The 11,972-nt window shown below is 44.9% G+C and overlaps 1 protein-coding gene across 1 annotated transcript; it reads left to right on the forward strand.

Annotated features, from left to right (window-relative positions):
• The first annotated feature begins 218 nt into the window (after window positions 1–218).
• Dpy30 (dpy-30 histone methyltransferase complex regulatory subunit) lies at window positions 219–10,837 on the forward strand. The gene is made up of 5 exons (XM_051168152.1): window positions 219–321; window positions 549–621; window positions 713–760; window positions 7,432–7,574; window positions 10,527–10,837. Exons 2-5 carry the CDS (start codon window positions 586–588, stop codon window positions 10,597–10,599), a joined length of 300 nt encoding a protein of 99 aa, XP_051024109.1. The 5' UTR covers window positions 219–321; window positions 549–585; the 3' UTR covers window positions 10,600–10,837.
• The last annotated feature ends 1,135 nt before the right edge of the window (window positions 10,838–11,972 follow it).

Genomic DNA, 11,972 nt, shown 5'->3' on the forward strand with positions numbered 1-11,972 from the left:
AAAGCCTGAGTTTATGGTTTTCTAATAAGATTTGCTTAGCAAGTGAGTGGTGTCGGTTCCTCGGGTATGAACACTTTCAGGCGGCACCAAGGACTGCATAAAGGAGAGCCGCGGCAGGAGGGTGGAGCCGGCAGGTGGCCAGGCACACCACGCACCGCAGAGGCGCAGGCCCACTCAGGCGGGCTCGGGCACTCCAGCCTGCGGTGCCGCTCTGCGCAGGCGCGGCAGCAGCGCGACAGCCCTCACTTACGGCCGAAGCGGTTCGCGCTGCGAGTCGGTGGCGCCGTGCAGGGCACTTAGGAACCGACAGCATTGGCGCGGGTAATCAGCTCCCTGTCCTGTCCTCCTCCTCCCACTGCTAGATCCTCGGGACGACCTCCGAACTTCGCGATGCGACGCGGACGGCGAGTCCGTGGACCGTCCCAGCCCGCGCGTCTGCTGCCCGCGGGGGTGAGGGGCGGGGTCCCGGGCTGGGCTGCACCGCATCCTGGCGTCTTCCACTTGAAATCTCCCGGGTAGCTAACTCGAGGCTCTTCTTGTTTTGCAAGACTGGTATCCGGTTGATTGCGGTTTGCAGGGTCCGCCATGGAGTCAGAGCAGATGCTGGAGGGACAGACGCAGGTACCAGGAGGCCCCTGGATTCAAAGTGGCGGTGTGCAGGGAGGGAGCGCGGGACGGGCGGATGTCTCTGTGACTGTATTTTGTTTTCTAGGTTGCAGAAAACCCTCACTCTGAGTACGGCCTCACAGACAACGTTGAGGTAACTCCCCAGTTCCTCTGCCGAATCTGTGGGTCTCTAGAGAGCTGGAGAAAAGTTAGGATTCTTTTACTAGGCTACGCTGCAGCTGCAGGAGGGAACACTTTGCTGCCTTAGTGTCAGGAGTATCAAATTATAAGTGGCTTCTTTTACTAGCATGCTAATACTTAACTAAAAATAAAGGTACTTTGTAAATGAAAGGCTAAATCCCGGAACCAGAGCTGGGTAGGTTTGGTTAGGAAAATAGTGGCTTCCTGGAGAAAATTTGTGTGTGAATAGGAGACTCAAGGGATTAAGTTTGGATAAAAAAGGGCAGGACCAGTTTCCAAGCAGTTGTGGAAGCAGGTGCTAATATTAAACACTTTGCTGTTTGTGGGGTACACGCCAGACCTATTTGAATATATCTTCAGCCCCAGAAAGCTGAAAGTCGAGGAACTTCTTCAAGGTCACTACCAAGTACGCTTAGATCTCTTTTCTTTTTTTATTTAACATTATTATTTGTGTGTGTGTTTCTTGGTTTTCGAGACAGAGTTTCTCTGTGTAGCCTTGACTGTCCTGGACTCACTTTGTACACCAGGCTGGCCTCGAACTCACAGAGATCCACCCGCCTCTGCCTCCCAAATGCAGGGATTAAAGGCATGGGCCATTCCGCCCTGCTTTGTGTGTGTTTTTGTGTCTGCACGTGTGTGGAGACAGAGTCGGTTTTCTGCTTCCACCCTTAGGTGGGTTCTAGAGATGGAACTCAAGGTCCTCAGACTTGGGTGCTGCAAGCACCTTTTACCCACTGTACTATCCTGTCTGACTTGTATTTCAGTGTTGGCAGGTTGACTTTTTGGAAAGGAATTGCTTTTTGTATTTGTGTGATCTCTCTCCCCTACTTCCCTCCCTCCCTGGCACCCCTTTCCCCCTCCCTCCATTATATATGTCTATTTACTTTTTCTCCCTCCCTGACCCCTGTGTAGCTTTGGCTGTCCTGAGAATTCAAGGCTGGCCTTGAATTCAAATCTATGGCACCTGCTTCTGCCTCCAGAGTGTTGGGATTAAAGGCTCCTGCCAGCGCGTCAGGCTTTACGTTTATGGTTTATGAGTGTGTGCACACCAGAAGATGGTGACGGATCTCCTGGGACTTGAGTTACAGACAGCTGTGAGCTACCATGTCTGTGCTGGGAATTGAACCAGTATCTTTTGCAAGAGCCACTGGTCCTGGCTTGCTCTTGCGTGCTGCCCCTTACCCCCAAGACAGAGTTTTTCTCTTGTTTCTCTCTGGTGTCCACAGAGCCCAGAAGAGTGTGCCAGATTCCCTGGAACTAGAGTTATGGAGAGTTATGAACTGCCATGTGGGTGCTAGGAGCCAAGCTCAGATCCTATGCAGGGGCAGCCAGTGCTCTTAATTGTTGGATCAACTCTCCAATCTTGTCTAAATTTTTAAATGCCCAACTTTTTACGTTTGAGCTGGGGATTTGAACCCAGGTACTTATGCTTACAAAGCAAGTTGTCTAATCACCAAGCCATCTTTCCAGCTGTTTCACAGTTAGGCTTTTTACACTGTCTATGTGTGCTGTTGGGTATGTGTGTTGGTGTGCAGTTTGAGGCTTATTTGTGCCGACGATTGAACTCAGGCTTTTGTATATGCTATACGTAAGCTCTGCGACCCAGCCATATCCTACCTCCACATTCAGCCTAGCTTTTATATTATTATTATTATTATTATTATTATTATTATTATTATTATTACCACCACCACTAGTTTTGTTTTGTTTTATTGTTCAAGATAGGGTTTCTCTGTGTACCCCTGGCTGTCCTGGGACTCTGTAGACCAGGCTGGCCTTGAACTTACAGAGATCCACCTGCCTCTGCTTCTGGAGTGCTGGGATTAAAAGCATGCATCATTATGCCCAGCCTTATATCATCATCATCATCATCATCATCATTTTGGTTTTTCGAGACAGGGCTTTTCTATGTACCCTTGCCTGTCCTAGACTTGGCTTTGTCTGTCCCTTTGTCTCTCTGTGGCACGTGCGCAACACAGACACACACAAACACACACAGATTATTTTATGTATGCCTTAGGGTTTTTATTGCTGTGATAAAATACCATGACCAAGAGGCTGGAGATATGGCTCAGAGGTTAAGAGCACTGTTTGCTCTTCTAGAGGTTCTGAGTTCAATTCCCAGCAACCGCATGGTGGCTCACAACCATCTACAATGAGATCTGGTGTCCTCTTCTGGCATGCAGACACACATGCGGGCAGAATACTGTATACATAATAAATAAATCTTTATTAAAAAAATACCATGACCAAAAGTAATTTGGGGAGGAAAGGGTTTATTTCAGCTTACAGTCCATCATACAAGTAAGTGAGGTTAGGAGCTGATGCAGAGGCTAGGGAAGGGTGCTGCTTATTGCCTTGTTCATCTTCCTTTTCTATAGTTCCCAGCCCAGCAGCCCAGTGGTGCCACCATCCACAATGGGCTGGGTCCTTTCACATCAACCACTAAATAGGAAACTGCCTCACAGGCTTGCCCAGGGGCCAGTCTGCAGGATTGGGGGTGGGGGATTTTCTCAAATGATGTTGTCTCTTTCCAAATGATAGTCTCTCTTCTAGCCTGTGTCAAGTTGACATAAACACTAGTCAGCACAGCCCAGTGCGGTGTTGTGCGCCTGTGATCCCAGCACGCAGGGAGGCAGAGGCAGGTGGATCTCTGTGAGTTCGAGGTCAGCCTGGTCTACAAAGCAAGTCCAGGACAGCCAAGACTACGCAGAAAAGCCCTGTCTCAAACAACAACAACAACAACAAAGAAGCTAAGAGAACCAAATACTGTTTTATAAAAATAACGTCACTCATGCTGGCATGGTGGCATGCCTTTAAACCCAGCACTCAGGAAGCAGAGGCAGGTGGATCTCTGTGAGTTTGAGGCCAGCCTAGTCTACAAAGAGAGTCCAGGCCAACCAAGGCCATACAGAGAAACCCTGTCTTGAAAAACCAAACAAAACCAAAAATGAACAAAAGACCAAAAACTGCAACATGCAGAGATCAGAAGAAGGATCCGATCCTCGGGAACTGGTTTTGTGCCACAGTGTGGGTGCTGGGAGTGGAACCTGGGTCCTCTTCAAGATCAGCCAGTGCTCTTAACCACGGAGCCAAAGCTCTCTAGCCCCCATTATTATTATTGTTTGTTTTGAGTTGATTCTTTTCTTTTATATGTTTTCTGAGGTTTGCTTAGTAAGTGCCTTTGCCTACTGAACCATCTCACTAGTCTTGCCTAGCAGTAGCAGTTTTTCTTTTTTGAGACAGAATCTTACTATGTGTGTAGCTCTGACTGTCCTTCAGCTTGCTGTGGCGACCAGGCTGGCCTTGAACTCACAGAGATCCTTCTGCCTTTGCTTCCTAAGTGCTGGAAAGAAAGGCGGGTGTCACCCTTACTGCCTAGTACTCTGCGGGGTACTGAGAGTTTTCCTATATAAAGTATTAGACATTTTGGTATTTCTTCATTCTTGAATTTTGTGCTAGAATATAGTTATTTGAAAACATTTTGACTATTTATTTACTTACTTACTTTGAGACAGGGTTTCTCTGTGTAGCCTTGGCTATTCTGGACTAACTTTGTAGACCAGGCTGGCCTTCACTCACAGTGACCGCCTGCCTCTGCCTCCCCAGTACTGGGATTAAAGGCGTGTGCCACCACACCTGGCAACAGTTTGAGTTGATAAGGCTTGCTTTAACCTTTGTCAGATGGGGCCAGGCAAGCCTTTAATTTAGGCCTAATTTCATCAATGACTGAGGCTCTGCTGCTCTGGATCATGGGAAAACAAAGTGTCCCCAGTGTGTGTGAGGTCCAGAAGTGTTTCTGTGTCTTCCAGGTAGTTTCTTCCTGGTCTCTGGCCTCAGCAGTCTCCCGGTCCCTCCTGCCCACACAACTTTCTCCTTGTAGTACTCTGCCTTGTAAATTGTAGCTGTTTTGGCTTTCCACAATATTCCAACACTTGTCTTCTCAAGTTAAGGCTACTGCTAGACTCTGTTCAAGGACCCTCTGACGCTGCACCCTATGAGTTCTACAGGGAGCATTCAGTGAGCAGGCAGGGAACTTTGATAGGGCTCTGTCTCTGTTGTAGCTGTAGTACACTGTAATCTTTTTGTGTTTGGGGTATGTGTATATTTTGTGTATTTAGATTAGTTCGTGATACTGACTTTTATTTTTCCTGTTATAAAACAGACCGTCAAAAGCAACTTAAGGACAGAAGGGCTTATCGTGGCTAGTAGTTTTGGGGTGTGGTCCATCATAGAGGGGAGTCAGCTGGGGAGCTTGAAGCAGCGGTGGATTGGTCAACAGTCAGGGAGGAGAGTACAGTAAATGCTCCTACTCAGCTAATTCTCATCTTTTCGGGCCACCCAGGACTAAAGCCGCTCAAAGGGTACTGCCCTGGCTTCCTTTATGGTGCGGTTTTCCCACCCCAGTTAAGTTAAGCCAGATAATCCCACACAGGCATACCAAGAGAGTAACTCAGTCTACAGAACCCCTTACAGGTGTGCTTGGAGTCAGATTTCCTACATGATTCTAGATTGTGTCAAGTCGATAATCAATATGAACTGTCACATTGACTTAGCAGAAACTAAGCGTTGCAATTTGCATGTAATAGTTGCTCAGTAAATGCTTGACGGAAATTAGTTAAGGGGATGTTATAGGAACTATTTATTTCATTCATTTATTTATTTGTTTTGCCTGCATGTATACCTGTAGGCCAGAAAAGGGCACCAGATATCAATTATAGATGCTTGTGAGCCACCATGTGGTTGCTGGGAATTGAACTCGGGACCTTTGGAAGAACAGCCAGTGCTCTTAAGCTCTGAGCCATCTCTCCAGACCCCAGGAATTATTTCTTTGTAATGATTTACTTAAAAAAATTATATTTGGGTATGTGTGTGAGTATAGGTGCCTACTTGTGAAGGTGTCAGGTCCTTCAGGAGCTGCCTGGTGTGGGCTCTGGGATTGAGTACCCTTCTTCTTCTTTTTTTTTTTTTAAAGACTGTTTTTCTATGTAACAACCCTGGCTGTCCTGGAACTTGTTTTGTAGATCACAGACAGGCACCTGCCTCTGCCTCCTGAGTGCTGGCATTAAAGGCAGCCCAGCTCAGTGCTGCCTTTTAAAGTTACAGTTACTTGTCGCTGAGGCTGGGTTTGAACTCAGTGTGTAGCTGAGAATGATATTGAATTCCTGATCCTCCTGCCTCTCCCTTCCAAGTGCTGGGATCGCAGATAGATACCACCATACTCAGTAACTGCTTTGATTGAACCTAGACTTCATGCATCCTAGATAAGTCTTCACTGCATTATAGCCTTGTCCCTGGAATTGCTGTTTCTTATTGTAATAGCATGTAAATGAGTAGTCTTTAAAAAAAAATTAGTATACAAATACTCGGGTAAAGTGGGGTGTGGTGGTCCACACCTTTAATACCAGTACTTTTGAGGCAGAGGCAGGTGGGTCTCTGTGTGTTAGAGGCCAGCCTAGTCTTGATATGCACAGAGAAACGCTGTCTTGAATTTAAAAACAACAACAGCAACAACAAAACCCCCAAAACAATGCCCAAAAACACTCTGATAAAGTTAGGAGTGTGTTCTTTACAATGTTTAAAAATAATTTGTTTTTTTAAATTAATTAACAAATTTATTTTATGTGTATATGTGTGTGCTTGAGTGTAAGTCTGTGCCAAGGAGTCCAGAGAGGGCATCAAATCCCTTGGAACTGCAATCACAGGCATTTGTAAGCCTTCATGTGAATGTTAGGAACCAAATCCAGGTCTTCTGCAAGGACAGTAAGCACCCTTAATTGTTGATTCATTTCTGTAGCCCAAGGATGAAATTTTTAAAGAAAAAAAAATTTAAAACTATTTTTAGTTGTGTGACTGTGTGTGTATATACTTGTGAAAATCATGGACTTTTCTTCAATAAGTAAAACATGTGCCAAGTGTAGTTGTACATGCCAGTAATCTTAGTATCAGTGCCTAGAAGGTAGAAATAGTAAAGTTCAAGGTGAGGGCTGGGCATGTTGGTTTACACCTTTAGTTCCAGGACGTGGGAGGTAAAGGCAGGCAGATGGCTGAGTTTGGGGCTAGCCTGGTCTTTAAGTTCATTCCAGGACAGCCAGGATTACATGAGAGTCCCTCTTTTTCAAAAAGAAAAAAATAAAGACAGAGAGAGAGAGACAGACAGAGAAAGAGAGAGACACACAGACGGATGGATGGTTCAGAATGGAAATTTAGGCATTGGGGCTTGAGAGTTGGCCAAGTGTTGGAGCATTTGTTCCTTTGGCAGAAGACTGGGATTGGATTGCTACCACCTACATGGCTTCTTTCAACTGTAATTCTAGTTCCAGGAGATCTGATGCCTTCCTCTGGCCCTTTTGGGCACATGGTGCACATACATTCATACATGCAAAATATCCTACCCATCAAATAATATAATCTTAAAGGAAATAAGAAAGAAATTTAGGGATTGGCTTGACTGTCTTCCGGGGAAGAGGTTTGCCATCTGGTCTAGGTCTAGTCATGATTTGCTCTTCCTCTTAGTGTCCTTTTCCCATCAGACTTGCTTTTGCTCTCCAGGTAGCCTTGTATCTGGGGATAGTGACGCATTGCTTTTTGTTTCTGTTTTTTGTTTTTTTTTTACTTCACTAGAGGATAGTCGAAAATGAGAAGATTAACGCAGAAAAGTCATCGAAACAGAAGGTGGATCTACAGTCCTTGCCCACCCGTGCCTACCTGGACCAGACAGTCGTGCCTATCTTACTTCAGGGACTCGCTGTGCTTGCCAAGGAAAGGTGAGATGGCGTTGTCTGTGAGAGGAGATAGAGACCAACACCATTGCTAGTGTGTGCTGCTCTTGTTCAGTGATGTCAAACTTGTTATTTTTATTTTAGAATTATATAGAAATATATATATAATATATAGAAACGCATACATATAGGTGTGTATTTCTCTATATATAATGTGTGTGTGTGTGTGTGTGTGTGTGTGTGTGTGTGTGTGTGTGTGTATGTATGTATGTATGTATTTGGTGGTAGACACCATGAATGTCAACTTTTGGGAGTCCAGTTCTCTTCTTCCACCATGTGGATCTTGAGGATTGAACTCAGGTCATCATGCTTAGTGGCAGCCACCTTTACCTGCCGAGCCATCTTTCTGGCCCCATTGCTGTTAAGCCTTTTTTTTCGAGACAGGGTTTCTCTGTGTAGCCTTGGCTAACCTAGACTCACTTTTTAGACCAGGCTGGCCTCCAACTCACAACGATCCTCCTACCTCTGCCTCCTGAGTGCTGGGATTAAAAGTGTGTGTCACCACGCTCTGCTGCTGCTGCTGCTGCTTCTTCTTTTAATTTTTTGTTTTGTTTTTTTGAAACAAGGTTTCTCTGTGTAGCCGTGGCTGTCCTGGAACTTGCTCTGTATGTCAGGCTGGCTTTGAACTCAGAGATTCATCTCCCTCTGCTGAGTTCAGGACAGCCAAAGCTATATAGAGAAACCCTGTCTCAAAAAAGAGTATGATAAATATTGTCTTTTGTTTTTGCTTGGTTGTTTATGTTTATAAAGTAAGATTTATTTATGACTGAGCTTATCTTATCTCTGCTTTTGGAGACTGAAATGTGTTGGGTTGGAGTCAGAGCTTAGTGGTAGATTGCCGTCCTGGCATGTCTGAGGCCCCAGCTTCATTCTCCCATACCATCCCAAAAAAGTAATAATCTAGATTTTTTTTTTTTCAATTTTTTCCAAAGAAGGCTGGTATGTTAGAAATTTATTTAATTTATAATGTAAATGATAGTATTGTTTATTGGGACAAGATCTTTTGTGGCCTAAGTTGATTTCAGACTTCCTTTGTTGCTAGGATGACCTTGAAATTTTGCTCCTTTTTTCCCCCCGCCTCGATACAGGGTTTATCTTATAGTCCTGGCTGTTCTGGACTTGCTTTGTAGACAGAGATCCACCCGCCTCTGCCTCCTGAGTGCTGGGATTACAGGTGTGCGCCACCATGCCCAGCAATGTGCTCACTTACCTGCCTTCCTCTTCTCCCTTCTCTGCGTCCTGCCTTTTTGATCAGGGTTCCATCTTTTGTACTTGGCTGGCCTGGAATTTGCTGCTGTCCACTACTAGGCTTGGGTAGAACTTGAGATCTGTCTGCCTCTGGTTTCTAAGTACTGAGATTTCAGGGATATGCCACAGTGTCTGGCCTGTCCTTTGTCTTTTCTTTTTCATCCACCTCCCTTCCTGTCTTTTCTCTCTACCTTTTCCTATTTTCTCTCCTTCCTACCACTGGTCTGGATTGGTTTCTTAATTCCCAAGTACAGAAATGGGATTCCATGTTTAGTTTTTTGCAGTGCCAGGGCCTGACGCTTGTCTCTTCATGCTAGGCAAGCGCTCTGTGAACTCTCCTTCCTTTGGCTTTTTGAGTTAGTGTGTCTCCAGGATGGACTCAACATAGAATGAAATTGAAGTCTAGGCAGCTGTCCCAGAGTGCCTGGATTACACACAGAGGAGGTGCAGCATTAACCTGCCTCTGTCTTCCAGGTCCTGGGATTTCTGGTGTGCACCATTAACCACTCCCCACCCCGTATGTGGGAGGGTTTGGGAGGGAGGAAGTTGCTGTTTTGTATTGGTTGATACATAAACCTGGCTGGTTTGGACTAGGATTACAGATGTGTTGTTGTGTTCAGTTTTTAGTATGCCTTTTGAAGCAATAGGATAGAGATATTTCCTCAATTTTTAATATTTAGATAGGTTTTCAGCAAGAATAACTTGTATAAAAGTGGTAAACATGGAGTAAGATTTGCCACCAAGTCTGATGACTTGAGTTCGATCCCTGGGGTCAACATGGTAGAAGGAGAGAACTGATTGTCAAAAATTGTCCTCTGGCTTCCACAGAAGTGTCATCCTTCCAACAAAACAAATGTAATAAAAGATTTGAAAGAAACATTAAAGTGACTCTTAAAAGAGCAACATGTCTAAATGAATGTCAGTGCCTTTGATGAGCTGCCTGCGAGTCCGTCTGTGCGCTGATGTTGCCAGTGGCATGTCTTTTACTTGTCCTTTTGCTGGAGGACAATGCTTAGGAGACTGCACATACTGTAAGCGAACAGTTTGATGGGTTTGCTTTTCTTTTTAAAAGGGTTCTCACTGAAGCTCTGGCTGGCTTGAAGCTGGCTACGTAGAGTAGGCTAGCCTTAACTCCTAGAGATCTGCCTGCCTCCGTCTCCAGAGTGCGGGTGAACTAAAGGTACCACACTGGGCCAGCTTGAAACTAACCCCCTGTGCAGTATGCACTAAAGTCAAGATGACCATGGCTAGTATCCTAGAGTCTCCCTGAGGCAAGCAGTGGCTCGTATCCTCAGCTTGTGTTTTGGACACAGCCCAGAAAGACACTTGCCAAATAGCTGTCCCCAAAACCCATGTGAAGGTTGTGGCAACTGACTCTACAACGTTGTCCTCTGACCTCCACATGGGTAAGACATTGTTTCTCCCATGCATACATTCAGTAATAATGAATAAAGGTCAGACAGACCCTTTGTGTTGTAGAATTGAGCTCATAATTAGTTTTAAGCTACAAAACAATTTAAGACCGTTTAGGTTTTAATCTTGGCTCCTTAGCTTGGCTATCTTATTTACCATATTTATTATGACTAACCTTTCACTGTGAAATGAAAATCAAACATGCATTTTCAGAAATGGTACAAGTTAGCACACGTACAGATCGTCTCTCTAACCTTTGTGTCTCTTCCCTTACAGGCCGCCGAATCCCATTGAGTTCCTAGCATCTTACCTTTTAAAAAATAAGGCACAGTTTGAAGATCGAAATTGATTTCTTAGGAAGAAAAGAAACATTTGGTTGCTACTGTAGATTTACATGATTACGAGGCAGCTTTACTTGCCATGATTCCCCTCCCCCTTCTGGAAGTGTAAGAACCTTCAGGACCACAGAACTCACTTCCGGAGCTGCAGAAGAGCGCACACCCAGCTGTTTCAATCACCACACTTATTTAATGAGTGTCATCTGTGCAATTTTTTTCCCCTCAGATTGTCTTTTACTTTTTTTTTTTTTTAAAGACCTTCAAAAATAAACTGTTAAAACACCAATATTTTATAGTTTTTGTTGTGTATGACAAATTGTTTCCATGAATTGTTTGCTTTTTTAATGTAGTAACTTTGCAATAATGACCTAATAGTCACCATATTTTCAGTATTTTACTTATATGCTCTCTCTCTCTCTCTCTTTTTTTTTTCCTGAGACAGGGTTTCTCCATCCATGTATCCCTGGCTGTCCTGGACTCGTAAGACCAGGTTGGCCTCGAACTGGCCTGCCTCTGCCTCCCCAGATGCTGGGATTAAAGGTGTGCGCCACTGCGCCAGCTTAAATGCTCTCTTAAATCTGACTCTGCAGAGGGGTTCTTTTTCCCATTTCGCAGACAAGAAGACAGACTGGAGCGGTTGAAAGCTTTGCTGAAGACTGCACTGCTGGTAAGTGCTTACCTGGGAATTCAGCCGGGTTCTCACAGTGTTCACAAGAACTTGAGCCTCTTACATTGTTGCATCTCAGCAGTAGCAATATGGGGCTGAGGATATGGCACTATAGAGCAGTTGTTGCTCTTTCAGAGGACCCAGATTTGATTCTTAGCACATAGTGGCTCATGACTGTAACTCCAGTTCCCGGGGATCGGACCCCCTCTTGTCACTGGCACATACATACATACATTTAGGCAAAACATGCAGATAAAGTGATAGGAAATAGGCAGGAGTTCTGAGGGCATTCCTGTTATTCCCTACAAAGGAACAGATAGCTCATTGGCTTTGAGAAAGTTGAGTGATGAGAGCTAGGAAGCACATTCACAGGAGCAGTAGGAGTCAGCGTTTCCCCTTGAGTGACACCTGATGTGTGGACAGCTGGTGAGGTGAGAGTCTGCTGTCAGCACGTCTGCTGGGGATATTAAGTAGATAGTCCACATGCCCATCGTTCACTTTCAGTCACCCAGTTCAAACTAGAAGTAGCACTGAAGTTGAGAACCAGTGCTGCAAGCATGTAATAGTAATCTTGTGTTTAAGTTGAAAGCCTCTGCAAAGTTAATGTCAACAAGATAAATTTTGCAGTTCTCCTTAGTGGCCAGGCATAATGGTGCATACTTTTAATCTCCATACCGGCTAGGTGCATCTTTATGAGCTCAAGGCCAACCAGAGCTT

Source organism: Acomys russatus, chromosome 1 (assembly GCF_903995435.1).
Source record: "Acomys russatus chromosome 1, mAcoRus1.1, whole genome shotgun sequence".
Classification (NCBI taxonomy): domain Eukaryota; kingdom Metazoa; phylum Chordata; class Mammalia; order Rodentia; family Muridae; genus Acomys; species Acomys russatus.